The sequence below is a fragment of the Malania oleifera genome, chromosome 3, assembly GCF_029873635.1.
Source record: "Malania oleifera isolate guangnan ecotype guangnan chromosome 3, ASM2987363v1, whole genome shotgun sequence".
NCBI lineage: Eukaryota > Viridiplantae > Streptophyta > Magnoliopsida > Santalales > Ximeniaceae > Malania > Malania oleifera.
Window position 1 is genome coordinate 37,723,902 of NC_080419.1, and position 12,228 is coordinate 37,736,129.

Consider the following 12,228-nt stretch of genomic DNA (forward strand, 5'->3'; position numbering starts at 1 on the left):
GCGTTCTTGTGTCGGGAGCGTAGTGGCCGGTGTACTGCGGGTAGCGCTTGGGTAAGTGCTAGGACTTGTGTTTTTGTGGGTTGCCATTTTGAGATGTGTTGGGCACCCAGTTGTACATTGTTTGATGGAATCTTGATTCTGTCCTTGTATAGACTCTGGTATGGTACTGCATATATATATAAAATGGTCTTTTCCGCTGCGTATATTTTGTTGTGTGTGGATGTGTTTAGGGTGTCTGGGAACCCCTTGGGGTCGGACCCTCATCCTCTATACTGTATCTTTGGATGTTTTATTGGATACATAGACAGGTTAGATTACATTTTCACCCCTAGGTCCCATTTTCGGGTTTGGAGCGTGACAGCCAATGAGTTTTATAGATTGATGAACACTTACCCTCCCTTAAAAGATTTTATATGTTGCTCTAGTTCTAGCACTAAGAAATATCAAACTGACCAAAGAGTCATACTCTCATTTTAAAGGCATAAACTACATTGCATGTGGTTGGCATGCTCTTGCATGTTGTTGTCTTACTTGAAGAAAGTTTGTTTGTCCACGTGCCTTGCACATGATTGACATGTTCAGAGCAAGTTTGCTCACCCATATGCCTTGCACGTGGTTGACTTGCTATGGTGAGATATGCTCCTTATCAAGTGTTACAACTCTATTCCCAACATAATTATTTTTATACATTATTTATAAAAAAAATAAATAAAAAGCACAATGATAATCTTTTTAAAATTTTAGCCAAAACTTTCGTGTTAAATTAAATATTGACATGAATATTCTGTGTTTATTTTTCAAAATCTTGCATACAAACTAAAACTAAAAAAAAAAAAAAATTCTCTCAAGACAAACATTGACCCTTAAAAATAAAATTCATGAAAACGTCATCCATTGATATCCCAAAGCAACTAGGTGTTTCTCAATTAATATGGGTTTATTTGATATCATTTTTTTTTTGTTATTTGTTAATTGTTTTTTATTTTATTTTTGTACCATGAAGAAATAAATTATGAAAACATGTTTATATATGTTGTTAGTTTTTTGTTTCTATTGTCTATTGAAAATCAAATTTTATAATTTTCAATTGTTTTACTAACCTATTGTGAAAACAATTTAGTATTCAAAATTATTTTTTAGATTAAATAATTTATTTTATACGTACTTCTTAATTAAAATAAAAATATAATAATATAAATTTAAGGTATAATTAAAATAAAAGTGTCTTTACTTTTTTTCAAAAAGCCTACGAATAATAAGTCATTTTTATAAATTTTTTATGTGCATTAAGATGGTTCTTATAAAGTGAATTTTGAAATATAATAATTAGTAAAATAATTCTAATGATTTTTATTTTTTATTATAATATTGTTAATTGGGATTATTTTGTAATTTTATTATTTTAATGGTATTTTTAATTTTTTTATAATTTAAGGACGAAAAAGACTATTTAATTAATAAAAAATTAATTTATTTTAATATTAAAAATATTAATTTAATTTTTAAATTTTAAATTTTAATTTTAAAATTTTATTTTCATAGTTATTCACAACAATACCAAACAGCATTCTCACGACTTGCCTCCAACCTTTCCAAGGTTCCCTTGACCAACGTGCAGAGCTTATTAAAAGTTAAAAACCTAAAAAAACCTAAGGCCCCCTCTTCCCTGAAATCCTCGAACCCAAGGCCTTTCTCGCTCTCTCTCGTACAAACATGGCGGCTCAGGGCAGAAAAGGTAACGGCGAGGGCGTTCTTGCTAGGGTTTCTAGCACCATATCGCAGTCTCCAATCGTGTACCAAGGGAGAAGAGCGGCCTCCGACGCTTCGTACGTGACGAAGAGGCTGCTAAAGAGCACAGGCAAGGCGGCGTGGATCGCTGGCACCACCTTTCTTATATTGGTCGTCCCTCTCATCATTGAGATGGACCGCGAGCAGCAGCTCACCGAGCTCGAGCTTCAGCAGGCAAGCCTCCTTGGCACCCCTCCTGTCGCTCCTCAAAAGTAAATGCCCCCTGCCCCTCTCAGGTGAGGCCGTCATTGCGTTCTACCCCCACTTTTTCTAGGTTTTTTGAAGGGTTTTATGATTCTTGTCGAGTGTTTTTGGTGGATCAATGTATCGGATTATTCATAGGATATTCAAAAGTTTCCCCTTTTTTACTGGTTAGGAACAGTGCCTAATCAGTCTTGCAATTTATCTCATTACTTGTAGTGAAACTAATATAGAATTGGCCGGTCTTCATCACAATTACTATCAAAATTTCGGATTTTCCATGTGTACTTGGATGCATCTCCGTTGCTTTTTATTTTTTATTTTTTAAAAATATAGGATGATTCACCTCTGTCAAGAGCCGTTCTCTGTTAGGTTTGCAGCTATTTAAGTAGTTGGGGAAGTGGTTTCTGAATCAAGAGTGGCTTTTTCTATGGTAATGATAACTAGCAAACCGTTTCATGTGGTAATTCTATGAAAGTATTACTTTTTCTTTGTTTTCTGTAAGAGAGGTGGCTTGTGATCTACTAACTACTCCTACCTTGATTTAGATATTCTTATTTACAGTATGAGGGAATTTCCTGGTTCCATGCTGCTCTTTTTTATTATTAGTTTCATCTTCATAGGGGAGCTATTCATGCAGGTGGTTTCTTAATGTGGAATTATTATTCTGCACTATATTCACATCCAATAAGGGTTATAGAGAGAAAGCAGAATCCTTTTTCTTTTTTTTGGGGTTAAAAAAATTGATTCCAATTGGTTAGTTTTTAAGATGGTGATTTATTTAATTATTGTTACTATAAAAAATTTTATTTATTTATTGTCTCTTTGAGGGAGGGGAGTGGGGGGGGGGTGGGGCAAAGAGGAATGCCAAGATCTACATAGGTGGTGGCAAAATATTTGTGAAACTCAGTTTAGCAAAAGGAATAGTGTTAACCTAAAATGAATGGGAAGAAAGATCATTTATTCAACCCAAGTGGTGGGTTTAAAGGCTTAGTGGTTGCTGCTAAGGCTGGCCAGCCAAAATCACCTGTACATCTTTTTTTTGTTCTTTGAAATGAAAGAAGTTTAATAACAGGCAGAAGGAAAATCAGTAAGATACACATGCGGGGGAAATAAACTAGAAAAAACAGAGAAAGAAAGTTATTGGTGATTACAATGCTGAGCAGGAAGATCTGTGAAGTTGAGTGTGAGTCTGAAATGGGATGAAGGATATGATATTGCTAAGATCATGTTGAAATGGAATGCATTCCTCTGTGACTACGGTGCTCAGAAAGTGGTGCCATGAAATCATGAATATGGTTTGGGAGGATCTGAGCCAAATAAATGCATACTAAAGTCTTGAGAGCTCATCTTATGGACTTCCAAAATTTGGGAGTATGTCTTGTTTCTGAATTGTTAAAATGTTTGAAGCCAATTAAAAGTTTGGTCCAAAATCGAGTGTTGAATTGGTGAGACTTCGTTCTCATCACTGTTTAAAGGCTCTGCTTTTTCTTTCTTCCCTAGTGGTCCAGAAAGTTTTCACTGGCAGAACATTCCATATGCATTGCTGAATGCCTTTTAGCTTGGAAGTGCTCTCTCTTTGACAGAGAATTGCATCACCCAAAAAATATCAGTGAGGCCTTTGAAGAATGACCAGGTATCTGTTGCAAATGGACAATGGATGAAGAGGTGGTTTCCCAATTCCTCATTAGTTTTGCACATGTAACATCAGTTTGGTAATTACAAGCCTTTTTTCCAAGTTATGGATAGTTAGAATTTTTTTATGAGTTATAGAGCACATGAAGAAACTAATCTCAGAAGGGATGATAGCATTTGATATGATTTTTTGGGGGAAAGTGCCAGATAGCACTGAAGTAACATCTATTAAGGATCCATTGAATGAGGAAAAAATACAAAGTATTTTTGAAGAGAATCCAAGAGACTGTCAATACTGTCTACCACTCTACCCCAAACCCTACTGCAAAAATGAGTTCTACCAGGGTTGATTCTCACTCTTAAGGATTGGCCTATCTGTCATTGCTTATGTATGAAATTTGAAACAAATTAGGTGACATGCCTCAAAGAGAGGTTGACATTGGAACTGCCTGAAATTCCTTCCGAGATATTAGACCTTCACCATACCTTATCCAAAATAATTTGATTTTAGCAAAATATTATGCCTCCAAAAGCAACATCCTTGGAGGCAATCTCATATTCAAGGATCTGCCAGCCTGAATTGTGACCATGACTAACGCAGATAACCTTCCTCCATAAGTAGTCTTTTCCTGAGCAAAAACACCATAACCATTTCCTTCTTAGATCTAGGGGTGCACAAATATTTCCATAAAATAAAAACTGGAACCATTTTACAATTTGATTTGGCTTTTCATTCTGATTTTTGGTTTTTAGTTTCTATTTTTTATTTTTTTAGAATCCGTTTTTGGTTTCATTTTGGTTTTTGGTTTTGTTTTGTTTTTTTTTATTTTGATTTTAGTTTTAGAAATATGAGATTTATTCACAAAATTAGAATTAATGAAGTTAAGTTTGCACTAAAAAGATGAAAAATGGAAAAGGTATAGGACCAAATAACTTCCCAATTGAAGTTTGGAAATCCTTAGGTGATAACGGATTATATGGTTAACTAATCTATTTAACACAATTATAAAAACTAAGAAAATACCAGATGAATGGAGGGAAAAAACTTTAATACCTATATACAAAAATAAAAGAGATATTCAAAATTGTAATAACTATCGCGGAATTAAACTTATGAGTCAAACGATGAAACAGTGGGAAAGGGTAGTTGAACAAAGATTAAAGTTAGAAATGAAGGTCTCAGAAAATCAATTTGGTTTTATGCCTAGAAGATCTACCACAAAAGTTATATATCTTTTAAGAAGATTAATGGAAAAGTTTAGGGAAAAGAAGAGGGACTTGCATATGGTATTTATTGACTTAGAGAAAGCATATGATAGGGTAGAAGTTCTATAGTGAGTCTTTGAAAAAAAAAAGTGTTTATGTAGTAGATATACTGATGTCATTAAGGATATGTATGATGGAGTAATGACTAGTGTAGGGACTATAGATGGAGAAATTAGAGAATTTTCAATTACCATAGACGTATATCAAGGATCTGCTTTGAATCCTTATCTTTTTTCTTTAGTGATAGGCCAACTGACTAAGAATATTCAAAATGAGGTGCCATAGTGTATGTTGTCTATAAATGATATTGTATTGATTGATAAAACTAGGGGTGGAGTAAAGACTAAGTTAGAATTATGAAGAGAAGCTTTGGAATCTAGAAACTTTAAGATAAGTAGAAATAAGACAAAATATATGAAATGTAATTTCAGTAATGGTTGGAGGAATATTGGAGATAAAGTGAAACTTGATGATGAAGAAATAAATAACACTTGTAGATTTCAATACCTTGGATCTATTATGCAAGCTGAAAGAGAAATTAAAATGATGTGATGCATAAAGTTAAAGTAGGTTGGGTAAAATGGAGAAGTGCTTCAAATATGTTTTGTGATTGTAGAAACCCTTCAAATTAAAAAGGAAGTTTGATAGGAAGGCTATAAGACCAGTTATGCTATATGGATCAGAATGTTAGGTGACGAAAAAACAAAATATCCAAAATGTGAAAGTTGCTTAGATGATAATGCTTAAACGGATGAGTGGTATAACATTAAATGATAAATTAAGGAATAAACATATTCACGATAAGTTAGGTATAACTTCTATAGAAGATAAGATAAGGGAGGGACGACTTAGATGGTTTTAACACTTGCGACGTAAGCCACATAGAATATTAGTGAGGAAGAGCGAGTTTGTTATTGTGGGGGGTAGTAGAAGGGGTAGAGATAGACCTAAAATACTTGGAATGAGATAGTGAATTAGGATTCAATAACTCTAAATTTAGCAAAAGAAATGGTCCATGATGGTATAAATTAATGAAAAATGATTCATATAGCCGATCCTACCTAATAAGACTTTAAGACTTTGCTTTGTTGTTGTTGTTGTTGGTTTCAATTTTACAAAATAAACTGAACCAAATTAGTTTTGTATTATTTTTAGCAATATATGTGTATATATATATATATATATATATATAATGTGAAGATTTGTTTTTGCTTGTTTAATAATTTTTACTTATTAATAAAGCAAATTTTCTATTTTATTTGAATTTTTATGTACTGCCCAGCATATAAGAGAAACAAAGAAGGTGAGAGCATTTATACAATAGGGAGAGGTCACTTCCATTCCCGTGGTCAATGTGAGACAAAGGCGAGGGCCTGGATAATTCTTGCATTCAAAGCCATGTCCAAAAGAGATATGGCAAATGCGCATCTCTTTTCCAATCTTGCATTTCGCGTGATTCATTTCATCTCACCCTTTTTCTTTCTCAAGCAGCTATACTTGGTGCTTCAATCAACTCGTCCTGTAGGCTTTTCATTTCATTTCACATTCTCTATTTCAATCTTGTGATTCTGTTTGAGCCTTATTATTTTTCGGTTGAAATCTTTTTTTTGGGGGAGGGCCCCAAAAATGGATGAAGTGCAAGGGACAATCAACTCTTTTTGGAGAAGAGTTTGATTCTAAAACTGAGAAGGTGAGGAATTTTATTCAGAACTGGGAATGCGTTTCAATGTGGAGATGGAGTAGCTTTCGCTTGTGTTTCACTTTTTGGATTCCCTTCTGGCACTTTTTTTCCCTTCGACTCATGTTCACTAGAGGGAGAATAATGAAAATTGGGGTTCTCGCACTTCCTCTATTGTCTTCTTGTTATCGTTCTCCTCTGATTTATATTCACCAGAGAGAGAAAAAAGAAAATTGGGTGTTTAGAGAAACTCGAGAGATTGGGATTTTGATGGTGGGGATTTTAGGAGCGGCTAGGATTTGCAGTGGCTCCTTTGTACCACATGAACCAAGTTTGCAAGGGGAGTGGCCTTCACCCTTCCTCAGTATTCAACCAATAACTGAGGGGGCCTGGCTCTCACACAAAATTCAGATTTTTAGAAATTGATACAAAAGCAGAATCAGAACATTTAACCAATAATTTTTATTTATTTAAAAATTTGAGTTTTGGGTTCAGGATCAGTTTTGAGGTGTTCTAAAAGCCATTCGGTTCAGTTTGGTGTTTGGCATTGCCCAAAACCGAACCAAACGAAACTGATTACATCCCTTAATGCTTTTTTGAACACAACCAGATAGTCTATGCTTAGAGCTTCTTCAAGTTTGGGGCTGTAGATTTGCTTCCAATTTATCAGTTCTTTACATTAGTTTCCTTGAGAGCCTCACCGTGTTTGCATGTTTTCATAAATAGGGTTGTTTAATATCACAGCACAGCTAAAAATTATGAAAAAAAAGAAGAAATAGAAGCTGAAAACCAGAAATCAATAACTTGTTTTGTTAATATTTGTAAAGTAAAAGCGTTAAAAATTTAACTGAAAAATGCTCATATTCATTTTTAAATCAAATATTGTTTTAAAAACATGATTTAAACAGTAAAAGTGCAAAATAATACAAAATAAGAATAATATAATAAAAATATTAATTATAGTAATTGTTTAATTAAAAAAAAATAATTTAGTTATTAAAACTTTTTGACATGTTGCTAAAACAATTGAAAATTATGAAATTTTATTTTTATTTTTATTTTTATTGCAAATAATTGAAAATTTACAATAGAAACAAAAATTGATGACATTATTTTTTCATAAACAAAAATTGAAGACAAAAAATAATAATGATTCCAAATAGGTCATAAATTGATAATCTTGATTGCAAGCAAGACGTTAAGCAACCGTTTGGTATCACTATTAAGAATTAGGGACAAAAATCAGAAACAAAAATAAAAAATTAGAAATAGAAACTAAAACTTAAAAAGCACCTTCTTGTTTGGTTAACATTTGTCAAATTAATACAAATTAAAATTTTAATTAAAAAATTCTTATTGTCATATTTAAATCAAAATATTATAAAAAATTATTTAAAATAATAAAATTACAAATAATACACATTAAAAAATAAAATTTATTATAAATATTTTACTTAATTGTCTTACTTTCAAAATTTATTTTACAATAAAAATTTTATTGGATGTGATAATTGAAAAATAATAATAGTATTTTATAATTGACTTTATTATTATTATTTTTTAATTTATGTATATTTTTTATTACATTTAAATTGATTAGATTTTTGTTTTATTTATCCGTTCCTACTTTTTTTATGCCAATGTTGGTGACCGGAAATAACTCTCTTCAATTATTCCGGGATGGGAGGGAGTAGGTCTTGCTTCATATTTATTAATTCATTTAACGCCTCAACCAAGGTCTGTCAGTGAATTCTGTTCCTCTCCTCCTACATCTGGACCAGACAACAAGGGGGACGAGCCTTATCAGATTAATTACTGGCCCCAAAGACCAACACGTGTCCTTTTTAGTGTGTTTTGTCCTCACTCACACACTTCCTGAAAAAATTTCAGAGAACGTCTCATCCCAATATTACTCCAATCATATAATTTTTATTTTAATTAAAAATTATATGAAACGAATAATGAAGAGCTAAACACTTGAAAACTGACAAGATATTATAAACAAATATATTTTTATAATCTGTAAAGAAATAGAAATAAAAATTTTTAAAAATACCAACGATGTCAAACATGGCCTAAACCTCAGCAGGTGTGTAGGTGGAGGAGCCTGGTATCTGTGCCAGTATATTTTCGCCACAATTTAACTGCTCATCCTGATTGCAAAGCCTTTGCCCTGCCTTTGTTTACCGAAAACAGCATTGGTGTTTAATATATGTAAGCGAAGATGTTACTTCTGTTGAAATGGTTTTGGATGTAATCCACTCTCCTTGCGTTTCTTCACATTGGCACAAGGAAAAGTATGCTGCTGCCTTTACATGGCTTGTTTCTTCGGGTCATTTACAGCTTCCTTTTCCTTCAATCAAGCAAATCGAAGAATAGAAAGAAACAAGAATTTCAGTTCTTACTTACAATGGCTTTGTTTATTTATCCGAACACAGCAACTCCATTCTTAGCTTAAGTGGATTCTTGCATGAATTTCGTTCCATTTTTCATTCTATTTTATTCTAATTATAGAGCATAAAGGGTTAAAAATCAAAGGCAATTGTTGAAGTTTTTGAATATGATCCTGCATAATAAAGTTTTCTAAACAATGGAATAAATTTCATCAATATTATAGTCTATTTAAAAAGAAATTCTTGAAAAGTGGTTTACATCGTTAATAAAAGTACCCTTTTCAACTTTTATTCAATTGATAAATATGTATTTGATTTCTATGATAAATTAAGGCCCAGCGTAACGATTAGTATTCATTCTAGTATTACTCGTAAAACATGTTTTTTCTTCTTTTTAAATATTGCTTACGATTTTTATTTTAGATGGAAGTTACTTAAGATATTCATGTTTCATTATCAATCATATGAATTTAAATGCCCATATTCAAAATTTGTTTAACCTCATACGAACAACAAATCATTTTCGTGCAAAAAATGATGACTGAATGGCTCTCAATTCATGACGATTGGATAGTGTTAGTTCATAACCAATCCATTTAGTATATACTGTATCTATTACTGGTTCTCTAGTTAATTCCATAACTTTGTGTTTGTAATATTCTAAAGCAACTATTTAACTCATGGGGCTTCCTAACCCCAACTCAATTTAGTTAAATATGCCTTTAGAAGCACCCTGTTTCACGTCTCTCAAGATTTGATTTGAATTTGGAACCTCCCATATGAATATTTCATATCCAAATTGTTAATAAAAATTTTAAAGTACGTCAAATAAAATAATTCAAATTTGGTTTTGTGGGGTTAACTTGGATTTTATGCAATCATATAATAATGTTATGCTACCTATTTTTTGCCCTCAAGGCATATTAGGTGGCTTGCAAATACATTCAGGCTCGTGGCTGTTGTACCAAAGGGTTTAAAAGAAAGAGAAAGCAAAGGCAGGAGTAGCTTCATCTCGTCTTTTTTGTTTACTAATCAGCAAACAAGAATGAATAAATTCTAAATAATCTAACTAACTAGTGTTTGGTAGCATGAATTGGAATCTGCAATAAAGCTTTGTATTATACTTATCTAAATCCAAATTTCAAATTCTATGCTCCAAAACACAGATTAAATGTCCATCCAGTCTCTATAGACAAGAAATTGGAAAGGGAAGAAAGAAAGAAAGAAAGAATGGAGAATGCGAAGGGAGTTTTCATCTATCTCCCTCGCAGAGAAACAGGGGAGAGGATCCAAAACTAAAGAAATAAAATGTGTGTGAGGTGCCAGGGCCTTTGTCTTTGGGTTTCCAGCTCTCTCATTAGACAGCTCTTCTTTTTAGCAAATGGGGTCTAAGCTTGTTCACGTCTGACAACTGAACTGGCTTCAGGAAGAACTCATCTGCACCTTCTTCCAAACATCTGATATTGTAAAACGCGTGAATGTTAATTGTAAAACGCACATCTCATTGGCTGATTCCCCTGTTCTAGCATTGAATTCTGTCCTCTGCTTAAATGGACTAAAGTAAAAATATAAAATATTGAGTGTAATTTTTTACTCACCTGGTAATCCTTGAAGGCACATTCTCAGAGGACATGACCACGACTGGTATGTCTTTGAGTGATTTGGTTTCCTGGAAAAATAAGATTTTTTAACGTGATAATGTCACATTTTCCTGCTTCTTAAAAAATAAATGAAGTTTATTTTCAAAAATTAAAGCTTGTTCTTATGAGATTAATTTTTTTTTTTAAAAAGTTAAACATTAATGATGTTTAAAATTAAAAGTTTATTTATAAATTTAGTATAATTTTCATTTTCTTTCCCACTTCTTTGATAACCAAACATGAAACATCACCTCTTTAATATTTTCCTTTCCTTTCGTTAATATTTTTTAAATTTCAAATGAAGCTAGAATTGAGAAAATATTTAACGAGCATTCTACACAAATAATAAAAACCAGAAAAAAATGCGACTTTTTTAAAAAAAAATTTAAAATAATAATAATTAAATTATTTTCATAACTGAAAAAATGCTATTGTATTAGGATTGTAAGTAATGCGGTCCTAATTACCAAAGGAATTAAAAAAAAAAAGGGAAGCTTTTCTATTAAACCGAGTGAGAATAATTTCATTTAACTCAACAAAACAATAAGAAAGAAGAAAATCCAAAATTCCACAATCAAATTTAATGACGGAGATAAAATGAAAGGAAGAAAAAAATAAAGGAAAATATGGAAAGAGAATCCATTTTTCTGTTTTTAATTGGGAATATAATACATGGAAATACGATTTTTTTGAATACTCATTCTAAAATTTAATTTCAAATCTTCCTTCCATTATTGACTCCTCCAAATATGGGATGCAATTCTGTAAGAAGATTTAGTCTATAAAAAAAAAAAAAAAAAATTATTCAGAGAAAAAGCGATGAGATTTTAATACCTTTATCTTTTTAAGAAGATCATAACCTGTCATTCCCGGCATGCTATAATCTGTAATGATCAAATTGATAGAGATTTCCTGCGAATATAATAAATAAAGTAATGCATAAATACAAAATTCGACGAAGGAAATACAGAGAAGGAAAAAAAAAAAAAAAAAAAAGGAAAAAAATTGAAACTTTTAAAACTCAAAAGCAAATCATACTGGGCTGTGATGGTTTGATGAAACAAGAGGGTTCGGACCTCTTTCTTCATCCTCTCGCAAACCCAGAAACTCCAGAGCCTTGCTTCCTGAATCCACTGCAGTAACTGTAAATTCAAAGAAGAACAGCCATCAAAATCCCACAAAAAGAAAAAAGAAAAAATCAAAAATCAAAAATCAAAAACCCATTTCTGATCTCTCTCTCTCTCTCTCTCTCTCTCTCTGCATTACAACACTCAAATATGAAAGCAACCTTGAAATGATGAGGTCCTGAGGAGCCTTTCAATTAGCATTCTGTCAATGATGCTGTCATCAACTGCCAAAACATGAAACTGAATATCTGCACCAGCCATCCTTCCGCAAACAAAGCAGAAGCAGAGAAGAAGAACAGAGGTGCCCTGAGGAGTAATGAAACAGATGAACTGGCCTCTAAAATAATGAAAGAGAGTAACTAATCTCTGAAGCCGTGTGGTGTGTTGGTGGGAAAGAACTCATATATATATATATATGGGTATGCACGTAAAATCTATATAACGGGAAATAATCCGACTCACATCTTATATCATCTTCAATCAAGATTTCTCTTCGAAAC

General features: G+C 32.3%; 2 protein-coding genes across 2 annotated transcripts; one reads left to right on the forward strand and one right to left on the reverse strand.

The window, feature by feature from the left end:
• The first annotated feature begins 1,569 nt into the window (after window positions 1–1,569).
• Window positions 1,570–2,263, forward strand: LOC131151592 (mitochondrial import receptor subunit TOM9-2-like). The gene has a single exon (XM_058102843.1). The coding sequence runs from the start codon at window positions 1,714–1,716 to the stop codon at window positions 2,002–2,004; it is 291 nt and encodes a 96-aa protein (XP_057958826.1). The 5' UTR covers window positions 1,570–1,713; the 3' UTR covers window positions 2,005–2,263.
• A 7,810-nt stretch (window positions 2,264–10,073) lies between these two features.
• On the reverse strand, window positions 10,074–11,989 carry LOC131151593 (two-component response regulator ORR9-like). The gene is made up of 5 exons (XM_058102844.1): window positions 11,890–11,989; window positions 11,640–11,743; window positions 11,436–11,513; window positions 10,560–10,630; window positions 10,074–10,418 (listed from the first exon to the last, which is right to left on the reverse strand). The coding sequence occupies exons 1-5, from the start codon at window positions 11,987–11,989 to the stop codon at window positions 10,319–10,321; spliced, it is 453 nt and encodes a 150-aa protein (XP_057958827.1). The 3' UTR covers window positions 10,074–10,318.
• Between the last annotated feature and the right edge of the window lie 239 nt (window positions 11,990–12,228).

Excerpts from the sequence above, each read along its gene's own strand:
- LOC131151592 (XM_058102843.1), top strand. The coding sequence starts at position 1,714 with ATGGCGGCTCAGGGCAGAAAAGGTAACGGCGAGGGCGTTCTTGCTAGG.
- LOC131151593 (XM_058102844.1), bottom strand. The coding sequence starts at position 11,989 with ATGGCTGGTGCAGATATTCAGTTTCATGTTTTGGCAGTTGATGACAGC. Across the intron at positions 11,514-11,639 it reads CATCAAACCATCACAGCCCA|GAAATCTCTATCAATTTGAT; the intron begins GTATGATTTGCT and ends TTATATTCGCAG. Across the intron at positions 10,631-11,435 it reads ATCTTCTTAAAAAGATAAAG|GAAACCAAATCACTCAAAGA; the intron begins GTATTAAAATCT and ends TTATTTTTCCAG.